The 27,419-nt window shown below is 37.1% G+C and overlaps 3 protein-coding genes across 3 annotated transcripts in view; 1 reads left to right on the top strand and 2 right to left on the bottom strand.

The window, feature by feature from the left end:
* b4galt7 (xylosylprotein beta 1,4-galactosyltransferase, polypeptide 7 (galactosyltransferase I)) overlaps window positions 1-6,319 on the bottom strand; it is a 9,732-nt gene extending 3,413 nt beyond the window's left edge. Inside the window, exons 1-4 of the mRNA XM_061049138.1 lie at window positions 5,741-6,319; window positions 2,255-2,599; window positions 1,291-1,559; window positions 855-865 (exon numbers count right to left, since the gene is read on the bottom strand). Of these exons, the coding sequence (XP_060905121.1) occupies window positions 855-865; window positions 1,291-1,559; window positions 2,255-2,599; window positions 5,741-5,793 (678 nt within the window). The 5' untranslated portion in view covers window positions 5,794-6,319. The remainder of the gene's footprint in view (window positions 1-854; window positions 866-1,290; window positions 1,560-2,254; window positions 2,600-5,740) is intronic.
* A 1,063-nt stretch (window positions 6,320-7,382) lies between these two features.
* Window positions 7,383-13,597, bottom strand: tmed9 (transmembrane p24 trafficking protein 9). The gene is made up of 5 exons (XM_061048592.1): window positions 13,417-13,597; window positions 10,911-11,011; window positions 10,701-10,826; window positions 10,143-10,289; window positions 7,383-9,385 (listed from the first exon to the last, which is right to left on the bottom strand). The coding sequence occupies exons 1-5, from the start codon at window positions 13,562-13,564 to the stop codon at window positions 9,236-9,238; spliced, it is 672 nt and encodes a 223-aa protein (XP_060904575.1). The 5' UTR covers window positions 13,565-13,597; the 3' UTR covers window positions 7,383-9,235.
* A 2,048-nt stretch (window positions 13,598-15,645) lies between these two features.
* On the top strand, window positions 15,646-18,002 carry tmem216 (transmembrane protein 216). The gene is made up of 5 exons (XM_061048593.1): window positions 15,646-15,703; window positions 15,807-15,900; window positions 16,894-16,986; window positions 17,396-17,597; window positions 17,721-18,002. Exons 2-5 carry the CDS (start codon window positions 15,885-15,887, stop codon window positions 17,734-17,736), a joined length of 327 nt encoding a protein of 108 aa, XP_060904576.1. The 5' UTR covers window positions 15,646-15,703; window positions 15,807-15,884; the 3' UTR covers window positions 17,737-18,002.
* The last annotated feature ends 9,417 nt before the right edge of the window (window positions 18,003-27,419 follow it).

Below are 27,419 nucleotides of genomic sequence, written 5' to 3'. Positions count from 1 at the left end.
CTACTGTGTAAAAACAAAACATGGCTTTTATTTGCAGTGTTTAACTCAACAGGTCAAACAGCTCCATCTGGTGGACATCTTGAAACATTACATGAATGTGACGGAAACAGAAAGAGGATTATTTCTGACCCACAGAAACAACAGAATGACATCCTTCCTCTTTCTGTCCTCACTGTATTGTACAAACTGAGATTTCTCACAAAGATCCCATAAACCTTTTTAACTCTGAAAAATGTGTATGCATCTCTATCTATATTGGTTCTGGGCTTTTATTCTGGCTTTACTTGAAATATTTTCAAACATTTTAATATTTTTTTATTCTGTAAAGCCTAGGCTAAAGAGTTTATGCAAGTCAATAAAATACATTTGATTTCTGTCAAAAGTTTTTTAATAGTTTCATACTTTATAATTAGAATAGAATGTTTTTTCATTGAAATCTTTTAAAAAAGCCATAATGACACAAAAATATTATTTTATTAAGTTTATCTTAACACTCAAGATATTATGCAAACTCTACACTTTTTTAAAAAAATATTCTCATTATTAGGAGCAGAGTTTGAAGGTGTTTTGAGTATTTTTCTGAAATTATAAATTAGCACCTACATTTTTATTTTGGCATATTGTGATGTCATTTTTTGGACAATCTCTAAAAGCTTCATATCCCTTAAACCTTTACAACTCAACATTTATGTCGTGTGGTAAGCTTTTCTCTAGCTTTTATACTTGACATTAATTAATACAATTTATGCAAACCAGACCCTGTTTCAGCAGAGCGTTTCCATCACTTTTAACAGTGCATGCAAAATGATCGACCTCATCAACAAATGTTCAACGTTTTGAACTCAGAGATTAACGCCTAAATAATCTGTTTCAGAGAGAAAGAATGTTGGGGGAACATTTGTCAATTAAAGTAAATCAACTCATTAACAGACCATTTTAAAACAAGACACTCAGGTGTCTGTTCCAATAGTCCGAATTGAACTGGGGAAAAAAGCGTTGAAGTTTTCTGCTCCCTTACCGTACTCTGAACGAATTACAAAAAGAGCTGAAACTTAACGAGCTGCTCTCGGAGGCAGACACATGTGGATGCAGATGTTCTCCCTGATTTGTTTGTGGATGAAATAGACAAACATTTGCTATTCAGATTTATTTTTTGTGTATTTTAATGTCTAATGATGTATTTTTGTGTTTGTATGTTTGGCTGCTCGTTTTTTGTGTGAAACTGTTAATTGTTCTGCTGCCTGTCTCAGCCAGGACTCTCTTGAACAAGAGATTTTTATTCTCAACGACTTTCTTTCCTGGTTAAATAAAGATTAAATAATAAAAAAAGTACCATTTTGTAATGTTTCTTGGTGAGCAGCAGGATTCCCCCCACATAGGTCTTGTAGTGGTAAAGCGGGTGCAGCTCAGGGGAGGCCACGTGGAACGGTCCGTCCTCTGGAAAACCGTAGTCTAAAGCTTCGTTCAAAGGCAACAGGTCAACGTCGTGCATCGCCAGGTAGTCCGTGTCATTACCGCTCTCCAGGTAACCGACATTTATCAGAGACGCTCTGTTAAACCTGGAACAATGGAAAACACACGATATGACCTCTCTGCAGGCTGGATTTAAAAAACTCTAAGTGATCCAGGCAAATTCAGGATCCAGAGGTCTGAAGAGGAGATATTTCTGTACTGGCCAGGGAGGATTTGTCCTTACAGGGAACAAACTCTTTGAAGTGTCCAGAAGAACAAACACTGCCTTGAGCAGGGAATTTTTTTCTCTAATGGTGACATTTTGAAGTTCTAAATATTACCTTAGTAAGGGACAAAATATCTCATCATATAACACTCAAAGCACACAAAAATAAAGGTTCAGATTGAGACAGTGATACAACAGGAACTCCTTTGTCTAAAGAGGTAAAACTGTTTCTTTTATTAATGAAGTCTGGCTTCAAGAGAAACAAATTAAAAGAAAAAGATTTTTAAAAATAATCACCATCTTTAACAAAAAGCTTTATCTCTGTACAGATCCTTTCTGTAATGTTGTCAGACACTTAGAAGAACAATCTGAGCCTGTCAGTGATAAAATCGACTTTGAGTGGACACACATCAAGGATGATGTTGCAGACATTCAGCCCAGGTTTGAAAATGTCAGAATAATCTGCCCTCACTCCAACGCCTTGCTGATTATATCCAGGAGGTTTAAGTTGCTCTAACTATAAATTAACAAATATAGTATGTATAGCAGATCTGGTGATGTCAGGTATTTCCTCACCTGTAGTGATCCATCTGGTTGACGATGAAGATCTTGTGGCGGATCTTCTTCTTGTTGAGGAAAGTGTGCATGAAGGGAACAAACACCAGCAGCTCCTCGAAGCGCTCTCTGAAGGGGATGATGAGCGCCAGTTTGTGAGGACCCCAGGAGGGGTCGTCTGCAGCAGACGCCTGACTGTCAGCGGGGCAGGGCGGAGCCTGCAAGTGCTGGGGGGGTCGTTTGTCCTCGTGCACGGGGGCCGACAAGTCACCTGAACAGCTGAGCTGCAGCCAGAGCAGAGAGACGAGCAGCAGCACCATGCAGAGGCCGAACAGCTTGTAGACCGTACATTTACCCGACAGGAACCTGGGAAGACACAGGGGAGGAGATGGGTTAAATGAGGCGTTTGACACAGGTTTATGTTTTTCACATTGAGAAAAATATAAATCTGTAAACAACCAATCACATTGGACAATAACAAGAGGGATCACTTAAATCCAGGGAGTAAAAGAAGTGCCTTAAAAAGTTTGTAGATCTGCACAAAATACAAAAATAGACGTAGAATTCTCATATTTATTCCTTAACTTTCTTCTGTACAAGTTCATTTTTACATTTCAGATTAAAGAATGGTTTACTGTATGCATGTGTAGTAGTGTCTTTTTACAGAAACATAAAGGTATAGGTGAGGTACATAAATCAAATGTAATAGGCTTTGTAAATTCATACAGAAAAATAAACTACAACAGAATATTTTTCAGCCGTTTACAACACAACACTAACTGAACTTTCCTGCAGAAAAAAAAATGTAATCTGTATCGACAGTGATCATCATCACAACTGACTGTTTTAGTGTGTTAAAGTGACACACACACACACACACACACACACACACACACACACACACACACACACAAGAGAGGGAAACAAAGAAAACAGTCAAATCAAACTTCCACTCTTAACTCTTGGATTTTCCTACATTTGTATTTTTCTGGTTTGTGTATTTTATTTCCATTCAGCATCATTCAGTATTTCATTTTCAAGATATACATATTTATTATCCATGGATCATATCATGGAGTTAAAGGGAAATTATTACATTACATACATTAGAAATAACTTCAGAAATACAGAAAAGTGTTTTTTTGCACAAACATTGGTAACGTTTGTGTGTTTTTCTTTAACTTCTTTGATGATGGAAACTGAAACATAAATGTATTCTTTGCATAGGAGACAAAAATAATTATACATTCTATACTGATGGGAAAAAACAAGTCATTTTGCTCCCAGTTTGCAGTGATAGATTGAGGGAAATTAGCCTTTTTGCTTTTGTTTGTGTATCCCTTTTGCCTTTATTGGACAGGAAACGTTGGGAGGAGAGAGAGTGCCGGATGACATGCAGCAAACGAGGACCACAGCCTCCGCACACAGGAAGCGCAACATAACCGCCAGGCCATCCGACGTCCCTAAATTATGTTGGGTATTGACTAACATGTAAACAGAAAAATAAAATATAAAATGTGTTGATGTGCCAGCTTGATAGCATCATTTGGCTGACACTCATGTTGTTGTTTTAAAAATCGAGTCTGGATCAGTTTCTGAACTTGCTCAGATTAACAGTCTGGATGAAGAATCAGTCAGACCTGCAGCAGGGTCAAAAACTTTACTTCCACCCTTTCATGCAACAAGCAGCCAGAATTCAACAAACCGGTTGTCAAACAGAAAACAAGCATTCAAAAACAGAGGTTCCCAAACTGTGTCTTAAATACAAGAACAAATCTTTGAGCTTCAAAATGGTAAAATGCTTTAAAACACACAGGCGTCTGATTTGGCCTTTTTAAGACCAGAGATAGAATTTTTTCTTGCAGAGAAATGCAAAAAAAAGAAGAAGAAAAAAAGCCTGATCAGCCCTAAACTGACGCTGCAAACTCAGCAGTTTTATCACCCTGTTTTTAATCTAAGAGATAGAATTTGTTCTTGCAGATTATGATTTGGATGCTTAGTCTTGAGCATTGCCTGATAAGCGTTTCTACTTTTCAAAGATACAAATGTTACATGACAATCCAGGGATTCAGAGGTAATTTATGTATTTCAAGAAAATTACAGAATAGTATATCTGATCACAATATCTTATTAACTGAAAATTGTAAAATAATTCCGAAAATTTGAAGTGCAGGATTCATGTAGTTATTTACTGCAATTTGATTTCAGTTTCACCTCTCATCAAACGTCACCCTTTACCTTCTTCTCTTCGCAGTCCAACACTCTCCCTCTGTCAACTTTATTTATAAAACTGTCATCTTCTTCTTCTTTTTTCCTGCTGTCAACTTCCTCATGCCATAAGCGTCACTATGAGAAGTCAGCAGTGAGTCAAATTGGAAATGTATTTTTTCAAATTAAATGATGGATATTTGGCACCAGTGATTTGATCATTGTTTCACACGACTCAGGACCGCAAGAAATAGTTTTGACGATAATTTCTCCCATCCCCAGTGAACGTTGATATCTAAGGAAGATTTGTAATGTTTGTTTCCCTCGATAGAAGTAGCTTTAACAAATACTCATCAAATAAAATATATTTAACACCTTCTAAAAGTTAAATGGCAGAGTTTTAGGATATCTTGAAACTTCAATCTCTATCTGAATTTGAATCAAAGCAACAAGCAGGAATTAATAACTTGAACGACCTTTTAAATGTCCCTGGACCACAGTTTGGAAACCACTGCTTGAAACATGATTCATCAGCATCTACTCACTTCTCTTCTTGACGAGGCACTTTAAAGATTTCATTTCTTCAAAATTCAAGAAAAAGTGTTTCAGTTTAAGACAATACTTTATTTTATTTTTTTGTGTGTGTTTAAATTGTGAATAAATGGGGTAAAGTGAGTTTGATGTGACAGCTACAGTCGTGTTATTACTGCATGTATCTATCTGTAAATCTCAGTCACTAACCACCTACTTTCCTGGGAGCTCTTGAGCTCTCTTAAGCTCCTCGAGATCGTTGGTTGACGGCCTGCCAGAACATAACGAAATCGATATTTGGGGAGGGAAAGAAATCTGATAACTATATATCGGCCGATATCTTACTTGGACCCTTGATCAATCTTTAGAGACAGATAGATAAAAATAAACTCATTAATAGTGTTGATCCCTCAAATGCAGTTATCAAACATCAGAGGAAAAGATGTAAACGAAGACAAGATGGTCACTTCATTAAGTTCCCTATATTTTTATTTTTTATTTGTAAATTTTATTTCATTCAAGCAAACAATAAAGTTAAGAAAAACAAAAAACATAAAATCTAAAATTTGGAATGAAAAGGAGCAGAAAGAAGATTAATCTTATAATATCTGCCCCTCTTTCACAAAACGAAAGCCATGGTATTGAAACAGGTATTTTATATTTTCACTAGAATCATATCAAAGTTTAAAAAGCTGGTATCGTGACAACACTTTACATTTATTAAGAATAATAAGGAGTCCAGTATCGTTGAGTAAATCAACACCTTACCTTCTCTCCTCTTTGAAGTAGAGGACAGGCTTTCTTCTCGATGAGTACATCATCTTCACAGCCTGTCAGCTTTCTGATTTCAGTCCGTTTTAAAAAAAGAAAGATCAACAACAAACTTCTCAAACAAACAGAAAACCCAGAAGCTGTCGTGTTTGTTGCTCAGAAATCTGTTAATTTTCAGTCCTTCATGTCTCATTTGTAAGTGTTGACGGAGAACAAAGTGTCCTCCCTGCTAACTCATCCTCCAGGATTAAACTCAGACACCTTAGCTTTACAGAAAATGTTTTAAAAGACGCTGAAATGTTTCTTATTAAGCGGCTGTTTCTGTTTCTGTGTCTCTCAGCTAGCAGCCTTTTTACTGTACACGTAGCATGTAGCGGTTCACTCACTCCGCCGCTCCGGGTTAAACATTTTCCACCGTTAACTTTAAATTTAACGACAGTGTCGGTCAAAGATGGTCCATAAAACATTAAACACGGAAAAATAAATAAAAATTAACACAAAAAGCACCGACCGGAGAAACCACTGACGACAACTTCACTCTGGAAAATATCAAACAGAAGACGATTGTAATATTGTCAAACCAGTAATAAGGTCGGACCGGAAACGGAATTAGTATCAAACGTTCCTACCTGTGTAGGAATGTCAAATGAACATTACAAAGCTCGAACTTAATTTGAATTTGTTTTGCACAAAATTTCAGAGACAAATATTCTCTTATCTCATTATAGGTGAAGTTTTATGTTGTCTATTGGTTGCCATTTAAAAAAAAAAAAGAATTAAATAAAACCATAGATAGACTGTAAAGAATTAAAGACTAAAACAAGAAAAAAAAAGAAAATTCTTCCGCTTTATTTCAACATTTTCAATTTTTTTCGTTTTATTCTTTAATTCTTTACAGTCTATCTATGGTTTTAACGCTTTCCTTTATTTATGTATTAGTCTTTTTTTTTTTTTTAAATGGCAACCAAAAGACAACACACAACTTCACCTATAATGAGAAAATAAATATTTTATTTTTCTTAAATATTTTTGTTGGATAATTCGTTTGTCTAATTGTCGCCAGTGATAATGTTTTAGGGCTAAAAACGGTTCAATCAGATAATAAGAATAATCACAGTGGCAGCTAAGTCAATATTCACTGCAGAAGTACCTGCTGCAAACTATCAATCTAATAAAAACATGTTAGAAAACATTGAATCATGATAGAAGTACGATTGATTTTATATATGTACTTTTTTATTTTTAAATTAGGTTCTGACCTGAATCAATAGAGTATGTTGATTAAGTATTGAATCAAACACGTAAAATATCTAAAATACAATATAAAAAAAACATATTAAATGAGGCTAATTATATAATATAGTATAGAGGTAAATATAAGGATCAATGTCTATGATCAATACCGTTTCCTTTTTCCTATACTGTATCAATGCAAACCCTGAGATATTTTGTCAACATTTTTTATTTTACTTTACAAGGAAGCCAGAATGTTTTTGTACAGTAGTTTGTTTTTTACATAATTATGTTTTCCAGTCTCTTTTGCACTTCACTCAAAATACATCTGAATAAACAGCCCATTAATCTCTTAAAAGTAACTTTATAAACTGTTAAACAGAATAAAAACAAACTTCTTCAAAGATTTAAACCAAATGTGACAAAACTTTATTTTGAGTGCAATTTTAGACCGATTTCACGTGGACACCATCTCTCCAAAATTAAATAAATTCAAGCCCCTCGTCCAACCTAAACCAACTAATTTAAATTCTAACCCAGGAAACACATCTGAAATCTGAAATCTACCTTTTGACACAAACCACCAGAAAATTAAAAAAATACAGAAAAGAAGAAAATCTTAACAGCTGAAGATGAAAAGCTCTAAAAAAAAGAATAAACCACCCGTCTTTCTCATGCGTTTCTTTATAATCTAACAGCTGACGATATTTTCAGGTATTTCGCTCTTCAGTTTCAGATTCATTTCTCTTTGATGAACTGTCAGGATGAAGCAGAAAGGTTGATCTCAAAAAAAAAAAAAAAAAGGCAATGGCAGCGTTCGGCTGGAGCTTCACTTTCAATAGCAGAATATTTAGAATCCGAAGAATCTTTCTACACCATCACCAGCAAACCAACATCAACCAGAATCAGGTGAAAAGAAACGTACATTCAGTTTGGACACAGTAAAATGTGGAATCACTCACACACAGTAACAAACAGAAAAACTGTCTCATTTTGTTGGATTTCAATGATCACACCTGGAAACATAAGAGCAGAATCTAAAGAGGTGGTATCCACAAAAAAAGTTTAAATGCTTAAGTCTCATTCACCTGAAAATTCATATTTTAAGTAAGAGCCAAATGTATACTTATAACGTCTTAGTTTGTCTGCAACAGCTTGTACTGCAGATTTTATCTATAAGGACTCAGCAACACGAGAGGGTCGATATTTAACGTGTGCTGGACAAATATCCACTAAAAGTCGTTTTGTCCCTGACAGGCTCAGACTGCTATTCTAAGGCTGTGTTCACACTGCAGCCAAAAGTGACCTGAATCTGAATGTTTGCTCCTGTGTGACACGGATCAGATTTTTCTATCAAAGTGTGAACATCACAAAGTCACATGGAATCTGATCTTTACACATTTCCAGATGAGTCTGTATATAGGCCACATTTAAAAGCAATGTGAACAGCCAAACAAAGAAAAATCTGAACTGGGCATTAAGGCCGGCAGTAGACCGCAGCCTGAGTGTCTGACAATACCACAGAAGGATCTCTGCAAAGTAAGACCTAACCATAAATGGACACCAGAGTCCGTTGACAAAAACTGTATTTGTACCTCACTGAACACAGGAGTGGCTGGTCTACTGCTGCCTTGTTTGAAGAGTCTTTAAAGAGCACTTCTACAGGCCTTTATTTCACAGATGACTCCAGATTATAACATTTCACCCCAATTGAAACCTTAAAACTGTCATTGAATATTTAACGCAACCAAACTGCATCATCATGTTTGACTCTGAACTACATCTCCAGTGGCCAGTAACACATCATGTACTCATCACAGTGAGTAAGAAAGAAGAAGAAATAGGTCAAATTAATAAAAAAAACATGACACATGCAGCCCTGTCATTTACATGTAGACCGGTTCTGGTAATCTGTCCCGGTGCTGCAGAACTGTAAACAGGACAGACAGAAGTTTTGGAGGGACATTTCTTTTTTGTATGTTTGAAATAAATAGAGTTGCCACATTTTCCCTGATAGTCTACAGCGAATATGATGGGCCTTTTACAAACAGGGATGATAAGAAAGACAGTGGAAATAATATTTATAGAAACTGAAGATGTTGTTTTCAAGCTGAATCTGCAGCTGGATTTCTCTGCATCACATCTTCTCCGACAGCAGCGACCGCCGCCGCTCAGTCCTGCATCACTCAGTAGAGACCAAAAACACACGCACTCACACACGCATACACTCTATCACAAACACACACACACTTCCCAGGTTTACACGAGTTTCTTGGCCTCGAAGAAGCTCTTCAGATGTCTCATCTGCCAGATTCCGATGGCCACCAGGATCAGAGTCTGCACGATGGACCACCAGAGGACCCGCTGGTTGGTGCTCTCGCTGGTCTGACGGAAACGTTCCTCACGATACTAAAAAGACAGACAGACAGCAGGGGACTGTCAACAACTGAGGACAACTCACATCACCAAATGACAGGGCTAGGCAATACATGCATCATAAGTAATGATTTTTTACTTATCAACAACGGCTCTGTTTTGATTTTAAAAACGATACGTCTTATCCAAAGTTAGGCGCCTAGCTGACATGATTGGCAGGTGGGCACTATGCAACGATTCATCAAGAGGCTTTAACCCAGCCTCAGCTTCGGCTCTATATCTAAGCCTGACGTTAGATTGACCACCTGCCGTAACACATGGCTAACGTCACTCAGGCTTTGTCCATTAATATTTACAGTCTATGGCTATAACTAGTAGGCCGAGCTAACAAAGCTATCAAGTTGTTCATTACATCTCCTCTGATGTCTCCTCTCTTCTTTTTTGCAGTATAATCAACTGCTGCTCAGTATTTATCAGCTCCAACTACAACATAATACGATCAATTTCGGTCGCCATGGTTTCCTGTAAAAAAACAAGCAGAGCTTTGGTGGAACCAGAACCTGGTGATATAACGAGCATAGAAATCGCACTGCCAGCATGCAGCTGTAGGCGTAGTATTGCAGAGCTACGCAGACACACCAACATAAAAGTATGTAGTGCTCACAACAGCATAGGCTACTACGTCGCAGATTTGAAGCAGAAGTATAAACCTGGCTTAAGATGATGATTCAATATAAATGTCCCCGACAATATTTAGACCTCAGTCTGTTTGAAAAGCACAAAGACTGACCCTCTGGTAGTTCTGCTCTTTCTGGATCTGGTCGACCTGCTCCACCAGCTGTCGCACTCTCAGCTGCAGCTCCGTCAGTTTATCTTTGGCAGCAATCTCAGCGTAGTTGTTGGCGTGTTCTCCCACCTGAATGTCCAGGTGAACCCTCTGCAACACACAACAATCAAGTTAAGCAGCAACTACTGATGATGACCCATTTTAATAATCTAACAGTGAGTAATATCCTAGCACAAGGTTGTGCTCTAGGTTTAACCTAATTAATTATTTAAATACTATTTAAGACTTTAATTGGGTCAAATAATGAAACAGCATTCTGTAAATGTTAGAAAATAACATTTAGTTATAAAAATATACAAAAAATAATAATAATATTCAAAATGTTCAGTAGTTAAAAGAAGAATAAAAGTGAGGAAAACGACAGGATATAATTGAGTTCCAAACATTCCTATCTTCAGAGAACACACCAGGACAAAATGTTCCTCTGTGTTGATTCTAAAAGCAGCTATAAAACCCTAACCTGACACCTAGACTACAATGTAAATAATAATGTCCCCTCACCAGCAGGCCTCCGGCGAACAGGGAGAACTTGGAGGAGTTGGAGTGCAGACAGATCTGATGCTCTCCTGGTGTGTGAGAGGTAAAGGTGAACCTTCCCTCAGAGCCGTACTGCCGAGACAGAATCACCTGCAGGAAACACACACACACACCCGTTACTCACTGATGGAGATAAAGTAAACAGACCTTCTATAAGCAGTAAAGTTTGCTCACCTTGTCGTCTGGATCTCTGACCTCCACAAACATCCCCAGACCCTGAGTGGCTGGCAGGTATTCTTCTCTCTGTTTGTCATACAGCTGAGTCCGATAGTTACCTGCACACAGGGACAGAGGTGTCATCATTAAAATGTTTTAGTCCTATGTGTGGACCAATCAGGTAAAAGTCTCCGCTTAAGAAAAGTAGACAGCATTTTAAGAGCTTTAGTCTATATCCTCAGTTATATGTCATCAGATGACCCATGAGTCAGCTTTAGTCGCTCTGTAAAAGTATGTTAGTGGAGTTTTGTAACACCTACTGCTAAAGAACGAGGTCCCTATTAGTTCTACACAGATAAAAACGAGAGAAGAAATGCAGAATTTGTCAATAAAAATGCAAAAACCTGCACAGCATGAACTGTAATTTTCCCCCAAAAAATATAATGTTGTCTTACTTATTAATACCACCTGTTTTAAAACAACATTTCCTTTATTTTAATTATCTAAAGCATTGAAAAGTACCAAATACTTAAAAAAAAAAAAAAGACGGCTCTTTAGTCATATTTTTTAAACAAAAGTTGCCACAAGTCAAAGAGGGAACTCTGGCTTAATTGCACAAATATGTTGGCATTATTTCAGTACCAAAACGTTGCCAACTTATTTATGCAATTGAAAAAGTGTGCAGGAGTTCGCCTGCAATTTTTGGTTATTAAAAGCAAGAAATTATCTGATATTGGGTGGTATTACTTAAGTTTTCAATTCCGGTGTCGTGAAAACCCTAATGCAGTCAATTAAAGTCTGCATTTTTGCATTGAAAAATATATTTTTTCACAGCACTTAAGCTGAATAAAGTCTTTGGTTTTCTATTCTTAGTATCCTTTTGTTCTGTTTGTCACAGCATTTTAATTGTGCTTAATAAGTAATGTTGTTGTTGTTGTTAAATTAATGCACCAAACTCCGTTTTACAGAATATATAGTTAGTATCTCTTCCTTTAATCCTGTTCAGCTGTGCAGGCATGTCTGTTTGCAGGCTCCATCACAAACAAGACTGCAGGATGAAATATTCAAGTTACTTCCTGTCAGTTTCCCTGTCTGTTTCAAACACGTCATGCTGGTTTTACACAACCTCCTGAACTCTTTAACAGGGACAGTCACATTTCAATTTACACAACTATTTTTTCACAGGCTTAGAAATGTGCTATGTTCAAAAAAGGAACTTCTGTTATGAGTACAGACAAAGACATTAGCCATTAAATTGATCCTAATTAAACGTTGTCTTTTCATCATTTTATCTCACATAACAGAAAGTACTTTTTGTCAGAGGTCGCTTAGGAGCTGCAAAGAGACCATCACGTTTTTGTTATGTCTCTTAAAATTGTATTTTTAAGATTAAGATTTACTTTATTGATCACGCAAGGGGAAATTCTGTTTTTACACTCTGTAGTCATGCAACACACACATAGGCTGAAATATACACACATGCACAAACAGGATCCTATGGACATGCACTAATGGAAGGATGTCAGGGTGACGGAGCCGCCCCCATTGGTGGTGGGTGGGGGGTTTGGTGCCTTGCTCAAGGGCACCTCGGCAGTGCTCAGGAACCGGCGACCCTCCGGTTCCCAACCCAAGTCCCTACACACTGAGCTACTGCCGCCCTTTAACTCTCTAACTTTAACTTTCATCATCATCTCTCTGTCCACTCTCAACTATGCTGTTTGCATTTGTTATCTTCTTGCTTTACCTAATCTTCTGATTTGCATGTGTTTGTCCTTCTGAGTATACTACCTTTAATGACGCTCAAAGCCATTCATAAACTCTGTTTAAAAGGTGCACAATACATCCTTGTACACAACATGGCCAAACCAAACAACAACAACTATTTTGTCTGTCTTCTAGATTATTTAATCTACAATCTTCGTCAGATCCACCACGGAGGAAACGTCACACACAATGTTTAGGTCACTTCCTGTCAATGTCCACCTGTCTCATTCATAGAGATAATAGTATTAGTACAAGCAGGTAAACTGTTAAAGGAGGACAGGCTCATATTTCGTATGTCACTCCTTTGAATTTGGACTAAAAGGTAAATGTACACCTGGTGACTCAGTACCTTCAACATGTAAGACACTTGTTTTAAAATTGGTTTGTGTTGTTGTCTAGCTTCCTAAATAGTCGTAAATATTAGTGTTGTGTGTGCTTGTTTTGTTTTCTATGTAGAAACAAACATTCAATTGTTAGATTAACCTACATACAAATCTGCCAGTGTAACTATTATACACCAAGAAAAGCTGCAAATAAATTTTAAATAAAGTGTTTTCCCACGCTATAACCTGACTTTAGTGTGTGTTAGTCCATTACATATCTGTAAACCAACAACATAACACTACATTTACGTTTAGTGTGAACTTGCCGAGAACACGAAAGACAACTTTAGCTCACTTAGCCGATTAGCTCACTCGCTAAAGTTGGGGAGCTAGCATTTAGCTTTAGCTTGTGAATTCGCGTGACAGTCGACACTCACCGATAATCATCGTCTCGTCGGGGATTTCCTCTATGAAACATTTCTTCTCCGTCTCTCCGATGTGAAAGTACAACGAGGAGACGACGCTGTAGAAAACATTTAGGAGTAAAACTGACAACACACACGACTGCATCTTGACAGACACCATCTTCCTGCCGGGAGAGAGCTCAACTGAGCATGCGCACGGGTAGAATGCCACGTAAACCATCGTACAGCTCTGACCAATCAGCGCGTAGTAGGAGGCAGACGGGCGCTGTAGTTCCTATGTGTAGTTCTTAAGCTAGATAGATAGATAGATAGATAGATAGATAGATAGATAGATACTTTATTGATCCCGAGGGAAATTCAAAGCATCCAGTAGCAGGTTACAGAGACATGACATGAAACATTTGTTACAAATTAACCACAAAACCGACGCCCCCCCCTCCCATACATATATATTAACCCGAAAAAAGATTTAAAGAATACCCCTAGATGAATCAAACTTAAACTGTGCAATTAAAAATAGACTTGTACATAACCCATATACCCAAATTACCCCGTGTAATTTAAACAAGAACCTATAAACAGTTGAGGAAAAAAATCTGTAATTAGACCTAAAAAATAAGAATAAAAAAAGTGTTGACCTTCTGAAATTGTGTTGTTTATATATGTACAGCGATGTTTAAATAACAGGCAGTGCAAACATTAAATTAAAGGCGCTATTTAAGTAATTGACTCTTGGGACAGCTTTGCAGATGGGAAATGGAAAAAAAAGATTAGTCCAAGTGTGTGCTTTCCCCCTGCCGTAACCTTGAGGTGTTGTATAGACGTATGGCCAAAAGAGTTCTTAAATCTTAAGGCTTCATCGTGTAGCCTACATAAAATCTACAATTCCTGTACTCTGAGGCTTTCCACTTCTGGCTTTACCCATGTGTTTCTGAGCTAGAAAGGTTACCTTAAAGTTAGATCTCCAATGGACTTATCATAATCAATGAGGATAATTATTATTTGGTGAACATTACTCTCATTAAAATGAACACAAATCCAGGTAACCTACATTAAAGTAAATCTAATTTAGATTTTTTTTAAAAAGAGTTTCGGTCTTTTTTTTTCCATTCAACGTGTAAAGAGATATAGAAAATTAAAATGGAAAATTTACATTTGCTTTCTTTTTTTAAGTCCACCACAATTAAGAACAAATTGTGTTATTTTTAGGCTACTCCATTGCCATTAGATTTTTTTTACTTACTTTACAGATAAAAAAATAAAGCACAGATATTAAGCAATAAAATAAAGTCCCCTGAAAGTAGGTCCTTTGCATAATGAGTAAATTTCCCTCTCATATTTTGATGCTTGCACGAGTATATTACTAGTGGTACAAATTAATGAATGAATATTTTATTTGAGCTTTATTTTAATTTCATTTTCAACACCACACAGCACAATACAAGAACATCAAAAAGTAAACATTAACCACCCCTTAATACTGTAATAACACTCCTATGAGATATCAAAAATTAAAATACTACAAATATACCGACTGGTGTTCAATTGTAGGGTACAGTACATTCAATTCAACAATCTCTAATGGCTTGAATATATCAATGACAAAATTGTCAAACGTCATAATGTCAGAAAAAAATACAAAAATTATAGCAAGTATAAAATAAAATAAATTAATTTAATAATTAAATTTGCCCGCAGTATTCACAGAATGTTTCATCTTCAGAGTGAATTAGAAGAAAACGTATATTTTACAGTAGGAACGACGGTAGAAGTCATATTGGGAGCATTAGTGGTAGTAGTATCACACACAGCCTGCAGGGGGCAGCCAGTCAAAGCCACCATGATTTAACAAAAAAAAAACACACGAAGAAGGGGAACTTCCCCCCCCCCCCAAGCTGTTTCCATGGCAATCAAGCATGGCGCCTGGTAAGTCACACATTACCTTCTAACCAAATAAACACGTAGACATAACACTTAAACAGCTTCTTTATTCAAGTATTTAAAGTTATAATATTGAACAAAAGTTTGCAGTAAATACTGTGACGCTAGAACAGGATGGTAGTTTACGATTCAAGTATCTGTTAACCACAGACATGAAACGTCCCAGCTTTTTGTCTTGCTTGTTTTTAGTTGGATTTATCTTTTGCAAAACATAATACAAGCTAAAAAAAAAACCAATTATTGGTTTCATGGGAAAATAGGATCAAATCTGCTTTGGTTAATTTTAATAAAAGGACACCATGATTAGTTTGGTTCTAATCTGCATTGTCTCTTCTTCTCTGCAGGGAGCCAACCAATCGTATCCTTTACATGAGAGTGACACACTGCATGTGTGTGTTGTGTGTGTGTGTGTATGTTTGTGAGACACGTTCCTCTGTTGGCCTTGACTAAACCTCCTGTAGCTGTCGTCCACTCCTCTGCAGGTCCTCTTCTACCTGAACAGTTGGTACTTTGCTGCCTTCTACCTGGCTGAGATCCTGATGTTCATTTATAAAGGTTAGTGAGAAGCTGCTCCACATTCATGTGTCTGCACTGGATTGTTATTATTCTGATTATGAGTTATAAAAGAGATGTCTAAAAACCACTTAACTGCTGAGGTAGTTAGTTGTTTCAAAGCATTTGGTACTGTCAGCATTGTTGAAGAAATGTGAATATTGCATTCGTCTCATAAGCCAGACCTCATGATGAACTTACAGTCAGAATTTTGAGGGAATGTTTTTCAATAAAAAAGTCGAGGCTTAACTTCCCTCATTAAAGCAACTTCATGATGCAATGACTTACCTGACGCAATTATTACAATGTCTGAATCTTTGAAAAAGTCTCCCAATTGCACATTTAGTCCATTTATTTCTAGTTAGGCCTTATTGTTTTTATCCAATTTAAAACATGTATTTCTAACAATTGCTAATCCAAACATACAGAACTATAATGTAACTCAAACTGCAACAATAACTTTCTCTCTGCTCAGCCAAACATTGCTCCCCTGTAAAAAGAGGTGCACAAAATATCCCAGAGATCTGCTTAACACAACATACACTCATTCAATAATTAATTAGACTACGGCTTCTGAAAAATGTTATAAAGAATGTGGCACTTTTAACTGATTTAATTACATGTTTGTCTTTTTCATGGTGGCATTGTGACTTTCTGCGAAGATTCTGTGATCTTGCTGTAAAACTTTTGCTTTTAGGTTGACATTGTTCAGAACACTCTTTGGATTTCAGAAGACAAAACAAAAACCTTGAATGAAGTTTGTCGTCTAAAGTTTAATTTCTGCTCATGCTCACATCAAAAGAATTGATTAGTAACCTGTTCTGTCTGATTATGTCATCTTTGTTCTGTAGGAAATTTGCACAAATCAGGTTTCTTTAATCATTTATCTTGAAACCATGTCTTTTGTTTGGGTGCAATTAAAAAACGAGTAATCTGCATGAAAAAGGACTTTCTACGTTGCTCGTTAAACTTCAGCCTCTCTTTTTTTTCTTGCAGGGATTTTACTCCCTTACCCGTCAGATAATCTGGTTCTGGATGTGGCTCTGCTGCTGCTTTTCCTCGCTCTGGAGACTCTACGGATCTTTTACGGTGAGTGAAATAGCAATCCAGAAATGCATTCACCCACCTCTTCTGTCTAATCAGTAACCTAACTGTATTAAATGAGGGACCACTTTGGTAGCTGCATCAAGTCAGAGGCCACTTTCTGTTTGGTTCCTTAGCTTTTTAAACAAAGTGCTTATACCACAGTGCTGCCACTTTCTAATTAAGGGCAGTAGACTGTACATTAATATATAAAAGTTCTGGTTTTCGTTTAAAAAAATCCATCTATAATTGTGAAAAGCAGGTTTAAATAGATAAAGCTAATATTTTGTTATTTAATAAGTTAGTTTTCATTTTCAAAAAGAAATAAGGTAGCCTCTCCTGGAGGGAAAATAGCCGTGACCAACATGAATAAGAGAAATGACCTTAGCTTTGCCCTTGTTGTGTTGTCTCTCAGGTTGGAAGGGGAACCTGTGTGAGCGCTCTCTGGCTTCATGTGCGTCGCTCTTCATCCTCCTTCCCTGCACTGCGCTGGCTGTGTACTACCTGCTGCTGCAAACGTTCGTCCTGCGGCTGGAGTTCATCCTCAGTGCCGTGCTGCTCTGTTTCTACGCCCTTGAGTTCCTGCTCGGACTTCTCTCCCTATCCGCCTTCTCCAGGTGAACTCATCCTCCTGATCGTCTGATGTGGAGATTCTCAGATCGGTAAAAATATGAAATGATGCTTCTTCATCTGGTAATATTGAAGTTTTTTCTCTGTCCCCTCTGGTTCTGTTCTCGTAGGTCCAAAGTTTACTGAAGAAGAATCAGCTGAAACACAGACGCAGCAGGAGAACCAGCAGAGGATTGTTTACACTGTACATACAACATTTTCTATTTTCTTATTTTAAAAATGTAAATGTGTTTGTCTTTAAATATTTTGTACTGTTGTCTTTATAGAAATGGTTGATTCAAAGAACCTTCCCACAGATGTTTGTATTTTTTAAACACATTTTAATAATAGATGGACCAATGTGAATAAGAACAAGGCTGAAATAAAACTGAAGTTTTCTTAATGGATCATCATCAGAAGTTGAAATTATTTTAAAACTATGAAAACCAAAATGTAAAGTGTAGATAGAAAAACGCAGACAGGTCTGTGGGTTTATAGAATCTCTGCAGGAGGTAAAAAAAAGGATTTCAAAGCTTTATTCTATGTCCTTAAACAAGAAGAACTGTAAGAGGTGATAAAAAGTGTTAAATGTTAACGAAGCAATCTGTTACAGCTCGTCTCTACCCTGCTGTAGGTACTGATGTTGATACCGGTCATTGTCTGTTTGAGGAAGTTACTGAGCAACACATATTAAAGCAGGAAGTGTTACAAGATCACCAACTCACCAAGAAGGATTTTTATCTATGGCACATTTCTTCTCCAACACGCTGGTCTGAATACTTGCAGGGTTATTTCACAGATCAATCATTTTTTAAGGTTTCGGGATGACTAATAGGCTCAAAGTTTTCCATTAATGATCAAAAGTTCCTCCATCCATCATCCATCATCCATCATATACTTCCATTAAAAAAACGCCTTTGGATTGAATTCATTCGTAAGCTCATATCTAGGACATGGATAGTCTTACAGAAGTTGTTCTTGGGATTTATGTAGTTCAGTAAAAAAAAAAACAGCACCACCAATACTTCTAGTAAAGAGTCCTGCTTTATGGAAATGCAATAAATGCAGAGGCAAAATGACAAAATCATAACTTTTAACCAAAATCATAACTTTACTGGCCTTTTCAGAAATGTTTGCAAACAGGAACATCTCTAACTCATTGCTTTCTGGATGTTTTCCATTTAAATAAAACAAGAGGGAGACATTTAAAGGGACTCCTCTTTTACAGCTGTTACATGCAATTAGATTTAAAGGCCTGACTATAGTAGTTCCAGCTCTTAATCCTGGTTTATGGCTAACATTCATTCAGACATTAGAGAATTTAAGGGGATGAATCTTACTGACTCATGTGATCCTCTTTAAGATATGTTTATTGTCACTGTACAAGTACAACGAAATATTGTTGGAGCAAGTCTGTAGATGCCTAATATCAGAAATATACAAATATACAAATACTAAAACCAAATATTCAAATAAGAAATACAATTAAATAATACGATATAGTATACAATATACAATTAATTTGCAGGTGACAGGTATAGAATAAATATATTGCACTTAGTTACGTTATGCTCTTTTATTCTGTGTTTTTGAGCTCAATACTCAACAAATATTTCCACATATTTATGTTTTACATATCATGCATTATCTGGAGCCATCATCAAGTCAACATTGAAATCTGTCCAGTGCTTTGGTTTATAACCTCACACGTGTAAGTTACGGCTTTACCATCATCCTCAGCTTTTCTGTGTGTTTAATGCTAATCAGCTTCGTTAAGCACTCTTCTCTTATCAGCTTAAAAATGACAGTGAACACTGTAAACTATAAACCTCATACACATCTGGCAATCTCAAACACCTGTTCTTTTAATATGAACAGAGCTAGCCTAGCATTCCCCCTTGCTTCCAGTCTTTATGCTACGCTATGCTAACCACGTTTGGACTACAGATTTGAGCTAGGTAGGCCTATTCTTCCCCCGATACTCAGCATGCACAGACATCTTATGTAGGCTACATCGCTCTATTGAAAGAGGACTGAAATAAATAAGAAGCATTAAGGAAAAAGTGTTTGACTAACTCTGGTAATTATTCTGGACTTTGAAGAAAGTAACCAGATACATTTTATGTTGAGAAAAGTCCAGAAACCTTAGAGAGTTTTCATCAAAGACAAACTCTCTTCCTCACATTTTGTTTTTGCATATGTTGGGTTTACATAAAGTTGCCGAGCTTTATCAACTTTTCAGTTGAAACTTTCTTCCTTAAGCCGTCTCTAATCTCAGATGACTAATTTAACAGTTAGCGAACAGGCAGAATGTGACTGCTGGCGTTGAAAAGAGGATAAAGAAAGTAGAATTCTGCCTCGGCCATCAGCGCCGCTCCTCCTGACCTGCACATGTTTGTGCTCTCGGGGCATTTGTTCTGCTTGTCAAAGTCAGCGCCCAATTGGGTGAAGGCCGTATTAAAGAGATCAGTGTATTTGCATGTCTCCACAATGGCTGCCTCGCTCGTTTCCCTTTGTGAATATAAAGTAGACAGAACTTAAAGCTGAGAGGTTTCATTACTGAGTCTATCGCAGCCGTGCAGTTCCTGCCACACAAATTAAATTGTGCCACTTTGTTGAGCAGCGACCTCCGTTCATAACTGCAGTTTCATCAGCGCAGCGCGTCCACAGAAACTTCCAACAGATTTACATTTTTACATATTTTCTACAGACTCGTATCTGAAAGGTTCCCTCAGATTGTCCTGCACTTGAACCTCTCACAAATGTTTCAGCTTTAAAGTCAAACTGTTCAGATAAAAACACACATTGAGTTCTGACACCATTTAAAAAAAAAAAAAAAAAAAGCAGTTTGCCTTTTTGTAAGGGATGCAGTCTTTATTCAAACCAGAGGTGTCACATCAGAAAACATTTGTGTAAACTCTGCAATGGTTCAGTGCATTTTGACAAACGTTGTTATTCTGCAGACAGGAGAATCTGATTTAGAAACATTTTTGAGGATGCGGTTGGACGACTGGATGGAAATTAAACTGCACACAAAAACAATTAGTCTGTTTTGATTTTCCAACATTTTTTCTTATACTTTGATCTATGGACGGATTTTAAAGTCCCCAAGAGATAAACACATTCAAAAGTTTAGTGTGTGAAGCCAATAAATGTCAAATGAACGTAGTTAAAGTAAAGTCATTATATAAAAGTTGAGTATTTTTCATGTTGAAAGAATAAAAGGAGACAGAATTTACAAAGACTGCACATGAACATTTAATCAATGAAATAGACTTAAAAATCTAGACTTTTCTATTTGTCGCTGTTCAAACCTTTACTGAGGAGAGTTTTTTGTTTCAGTATGTCTGAAGGGTCCTGCTCACTAAATTTAAGATATAGATTTAAATAAAAACTGCATTTCTAGAAAGGGAACATATCTTCTGAGAAATGCACTTATGACTTACCTACCTGAGAAAGATCAGTTATTACTTTTTTAATCTCTTTGAAAACAAAAAAATGAACACTAAGCATTATCAAATTCTAAACGAACCTGCTTGGATACAATTCCCACTTTGTGGCTCAGTTGGTAGAGTCGGTCGTCTCTCAACTGGAAGGTTGGGGGTTCAATCCCCAGCTCCTGACGCCACATGTCCGATGTGTCCTTGGGCGAGACACTTAACCCCAAGTTGCTCCCACTGCCTCGTAGGTGGTGTATGAATGTGTATGAATGGGATTAGTTCAGACTGATGGTCACATTACATAGCAGCTTCTGCCATCAGTGTGCGAATGGGAAGGTATGACATGCGATGTAAAACACGTCAAGTCCATCCACCATTACCATTTTTTATGGCTGTTGTAGCTTATCATTGTTCTTTTACATTTGGGTTTTTTATTGGCATTACTTGTTTTATAAAGTCATCATATGTTATCATATGTTATCACAATTTATGTGAAAAACTTTGTGTTAAGAAATAAACTGTACAAATAATTATTTATGAGCATTTTTGAACAATGAGCATCTTTTGTACTTACTGCAGAACATCAGGTGTACTTGTCTGTTCAGTTGTGGTTCCATGTTTAGCCAGTAGGTGTCAGTGAAGCTCCATCAGTGGGATCTGCATCAGCTGTTAGCCCTTCAGACAAAAGGAGAGCTGACAAGTAGGAGCACAAGCCAAAAAAAGATGGGGAGGACCGGAGGAGTGGAGTACGTAATCTGTAAATGAGGATGGAGAAATGTAGAAGAGGAAGAGAAGATACAAAGTAGAGCGATAGAGAGAGGAGCGAGGGAGGGAGAGGAGGAACAAAAGGAGGGAAAAGAGGATGAAGAGAAGGAATAAAGGTGGGGAAGAAAAGGATAAAGGGCAAAAAATGACTTCAAAAAGGGATGAGGAGTTAAAGATGGAGAGGAGGAGTGAGAGAAGAGGAGGGGAGAGATGGCGGGGAATAGATGAGGAGCTGAAAGATAGAACTGGATAAAAAGAGGAGAAAGAAAGATTCAAAGCTTAAGATGAGCTGGAAGAGAAAAAACAGGAGGAGGAAGTGGCCCACAATTTCCTGTCAAACCTTTTCATGTCAAATTAGAGACAAAATATTAAACAGGTCATTAATTGGCTAATATTTAATAACTCTAATTATTCCATCATTTAAAGGTAAATTGTATTTACTACACTATAAAAATGCATCATATAAGACTGTAATGATATCTAATGAGAATACATTTTTATAATCCTTGAATCTATCCTCTTAACGAGTTTGGAGGCTGAGCCGGCCAATCACAGGTGGAGCTGCCTAACAAGCAGCACTAGGCAGGTCCTGCATTGACAGATGGATGGATGTGTCTCTCAGCTGTGTTGACAGAAAGCAGAAAATGATGATTTACTAGGTGAGCTTTTATTCATGCCGTGTCCCCGCTGAATAAAGATCAAATTAGAGGTTTATGAGCTCTGCTGTCTGTCCTGACATTTATATGAGCTCTGCGCTTGGCTCGCCCTGATTTATGTTTACAGCTGCGCAGGAAAGAGGAAATAAATAAAGGAGAAAAAAACAAATGAAGTAGGTTGAAATCATATTCTAATGCTCTGACAACAGCAGCACACACGTACAGAGGAATGATGGGAGATGGAGTTTAAAGGTGGAGAGTTAGAGGTGAAGACCATGGAGGGATTCAAAAAAGAAAACATTTATTTTTTGGTACAAACAAAACTAAGCAGGTGTTCAACCATTTTATTTTAGCACTCACACAATTTTTCCAAATCACTGAGAAATAAAAACTGTCAACAGTGTCAAGTGCCGACAGCTGGCCTCAGGTTCATGGGCTTGTTGACTTTTTTTGTTGATTGGATAGACAGCAATATAATCATAAATTTGTTTTTGCAACTTTCAAAGTTTAGTTCATTCAATTGTCTATTGCTGAATAAAAATAAAGGTGTAACCTGTCATGATGGAATTTAGTTTTCTTTTATACAAAAGTTGTTATTTTTTCTCACCTTCAAGTGTCTAGTGTCAAAACTTAATGTATTATTTCAGCCCAAAGCAAAACAATTTTTTTAACCATTTTAAAATCAAATCAGAATGGAAAAAATCCAAAAGATATGCTCCAACATTGTTTGGATTGCTGTGAAAATATGCAAAGATTGGCTGACAATGCACTTTGCCTTAAAAGACCATAGTTATTTTAGGGTGTCTTAAGAGCTAGCTTAACCTACAGGGTATAATGGAAAAAATCCTGACTGAGGATCCTATGAATAGGATAAAGAGGAGAGGACTGAGCAGTGAACCCTGAGGGACGCCATGATGCTGTCATAGCATTTAACCCTTTGATTTAATTCAGCAGAGGTAAAGAAGAAGACAAAGTAACTAGGGGTGTCAAACACATTTAAAAAAAAATCTGATTAATTGCTGAATTTCAAAAGTTAAATGTGTTTCATTGCAAGTTTGAAATTCCTTATTGTCATTTTTCAAAACAGTTTTTATATGCTTTTATTTTGTTCTGTCTTTTGCTAAGCGTACTCTACTTCCTGTTCAGATAAAGCAAATGCTTTTATTTAAAAGAAAATAAAGAACATCCGGTAGTTCACTAGTTGCAACATTAACTAAACATTAACTTTAACATTAACTAAACATATTACTTTTGATTTGTCAACTGAGCTGAGGGATAGGAACAAAACAGCATGTGATTAATGCAAAAAAGAAAGAAAGAATGCATTAGACTTTAATCTTTTTTAACACTGACATCCCTAGGAGCAACATATTTTAACCCGTTGAATGTCTTTAACAAATGACACTTAACTGTAGTGCAGAGTAGTGAGCAGAAGTTCTCTCTGTCCTCTGTTGGCCCTTCAGTTACTCACCAGTCAGGTTGTTCATTGGTCTGCAAAGTTTTTCTTTATGATACTTTGACTCAATAAAAAAAGATATAACCTTTAAAAGTTTTCAAATATCTTTGGTTACCAGGCATAGCTCCATACTGTCAATATAGACATCATAAAAGAGGCAACCATATTCAAGAACAGTAGGTGATAAATCAGAGCTATATGTCTTTAAACAGAAGGCAACATTTGGCAAATCCCAAATACAACATGCTTGTAAAATTCTGGCTTAAACTTAAGAAAGGCGTTTACATCAGGACTTTTAGGTCTAATTTGTACCAGTTGCTGTACCTAACTAGTCAAGGACATATCGGATGGGAATTCTTAGCTCACTGTTACAAAAAGGTGAGTCAATATCTCATTTTTAATAACAGAACTTTTTCAAAAACAGATTTTTTTGGGGGGGAACCATACTTATTTATTCTCAATTGCTTTAAAATTCATGATTAATTATGTTAATTAGTAGTTACATGATTCATTCAGGTACTCTTCCTGCAAACAAATGTGTGTGCTATTCATATTATTGTATTCATCAACTTAGAGTAAAAAATAACTTTGCTTTGAGGTCTACTACATTTGATGATTTTGTTTATCATAAACCAAATATCCAGTATATCTGCAACAGAATAGGCTTACAAGCCTCAGGATAGACACATAAGCTATTCTGCAAAACTTTGATAGTTTTTGTGTCTGGGATTTGAAATGGCCTGAAAACAGCTTTTTTTACATTGCAACATATAGGAAATACAAATCCACATGCACACAAATACTATAGGGGACAACAGCAGGTGTAATGATTCAAATGAGGCCTTATATGTAGTATCTAGTGTCAAATGGATTATCTTTGAGTATAATATGCCTGCAGAGAATTGGCGTTTTAATTGTAAAGGACTGAGCTATAAAGGTTTAAAAGAATCACACGTGAGTGCAGAATATGAGACTAAATCAGTGTCTTTTGAAAGATTAGGAGGCTAAATTCAGCAGCCACTTGATGGCAGTGAAGCACCGTGAATTCACCGTGGGAGGAAACAGAGAAAAAAACTGCATTTGTCATAAAAGGTGGAGAGCGAGCAAAAGAGGAGGAGGAGGAGGAGGAAGGGGAGAGGCCTGCGGAGCATCCATAATGTATGTGATCAGTCAGAGAGAAACACTGGAGGAAGAAGCATATTTACAGGGGTTATGATACTAATGATGACACAGATGCTGGGGCCCACATGAACCGAGAGAGAGAGAGAGAGAGAGAGAGAGAGAGAGAGAGGGGGGGAGAGGGAGAGCTTCCAGTCTGTCATTCAAACAGACAAAAAAAAAACACAGAGTGGCTGAAATATCACCTGATTCTCCCTTGCTCTCACAGAGTCCTTCAGTCAGATTTTCTTAAAACTAGATGAAGAATCAATTGATGATGGTGGGATTATATCAGTTGATTCTGGTACTCAAAAATGAATTCAAATTCTTGATTTTTTTTTGTCCTTTATCTCAGACATTAAATCCTGATATCAGCCTCTTTTAGAAAGTCTGTTTGGTTTCAAAGTTGATAGAGACGTCACGCTATGGTCAGTTCTTTTCTGGACACTGGAGTTCAAAATAAAAACAATGTAGTGTCTCAAATCTGTCTTTTATCTCAGACGACACGTCCTGATGTCTTTGCTGAAGAAGCTATGTTTGGCTTTAGAGCTGATAGAGACCAAAGTTATGTTTTAGATCTGTCTTTGCCATTCAACTTTAGCATGCGACATGATTGTAAAAAATATGCAGACAAAATCGCCTTACACTCAAACATTTTCTGCAAACTGTCTCGAGTCTGTACAAAACTTCAACTGAAGTTTTTCAGAGTACGCTGCTTGCGTGAACACAAACAGCCACATTTTTCACAGAGTTTCTCCTGCCAGTCCAAGTAAGCTGATGTTAGAACATAGCAGGATGTAATCAGTAGAATTCCCCGCTAGCGAGTGGGAGGGGGGCGATGACTTCTATTCCCTGTGATCAGTGCATGAACAGCCTGTATTCATGCTACTGTTCTGATCTCTGTGTACGATATTAAACTGCCGATATTAAAATCCGCTCTTTTGTTTATATTCTGATTCAGTCCAACAACTAGCATTGATATGAAGGTATGATATAGTAGGAAAGTGGTTCTTAACTGGTGGGTCGGGGACCAAAAATGGGACACATTGTCCGTAGAGTGGACTGTGTGCCTGGCAAAAAAACTGTGTCAAAACATCTAAAAAGCGCTTTTTAAACATACATGTTTTGTCACGTTCTTAGTTCTGTCACCTTTTGTACCACCTGAATCCAAACCGCACAATTTTATAATTAAATACTTCTGATTGGTTGAAAAATATCAAAAATTTGGGCAGCATTTTTTCATGAAGGAGTTGGTGGTGAGTCCTGAGGCTAGACCAGTTGAGAACCATGTTATAGAGGACTCTGTTCCTTCATCCACCACTTCCATCTTGTTCTTTTTACGTCATGTCTCGCCTCAGGAGACCCCGATACTGTGTGACAGGAATAGTCTTCCACGGTGAGGTGCATGTGTGGACAACCAGATCTGGAGGATTTATGGGCAGTCCTCCCAGAAATGTTCAGGAATGCATATGTGAAAACGGCTACAGTGATTACAACATACATGTACTGGATTTAAAAGTTATTTAGCTTATTGTTTTACAGCATTTAACTCTATTCATTCAAAACATTCATGCTAAATCTCAGAAAAGAGTTTATAGAAGAGAAAGACCAGGAAAAGTCTGAAAACATTTCTGGATTGAAATGTTAATTTCTGGCTATAGTCACTTAGTATCTTAGTGATGCTTAGTATCGGAAAAGAGCTGAAATACGAGAAGCTATTAATTTAAACTAACAGGATAAAGTTGAATTACGTCTTGAGTTACGCTAATACCAACATGATTGCAAAAATAGAAAGAGAAAAAGAAACATTCGTGCCTCTGAAACCAACATTCTCACATCATATATTGTACTAACTTACAGCTAGCAAATGAACTAAAGCCGATGGAGTGCAAAAAATTGTCCCGGTATTCTGCAAGAAGTTTTACAACACAAGGAGATCTTTCTGACTTCTCTCTATGCAATGAAAAACATGTATACGCAAAAACTTTGCAGAACCAGAGCTCAACAATCAGTTTCAAACCGCTGCTCGTTCAGCTCAAAGGGCAGGTCGGGACGTCTCCTTTGGGACAAACTCAGACTATCCAGATTGTCCATTTGCTTCATATCCAGTTAGGAGTCAGTGACATTCAAAAGTCTGACTGTCCCCAACAATCCTGACATGACCTGAAAAAAACATCAAAGAACCTCAGCCGTCTGTCTGACCTGAAGGAAACAGCAGTCCTTCTGTTTGCTTTAAAAAGAAAATGTTGACTCTCAGATGTCAGGACAGCAGGGCAGGTTATGGTTGAAAACAGACTGGACGTACTTAACACGGTAAAATGTATGATATCATGTTCTTTTTTTCCATCTTATTTA

The sequence above is a fragment of the Labrus mixtus genome, chromosome 10, assembly GCF_963584025.1.
Source record: "Labrus mixtus chromosome 10, fLabMix1.1, whole genome shotgun sequence".
NCBI lineage: Eukaryota > Metazoa > Chordata > Actinopteri > Labriformes > Labridae > Labrus > Labrus mixtus.
This window is presented reverse-complemented; position numbering and strand designations above follow the sequence as displayed.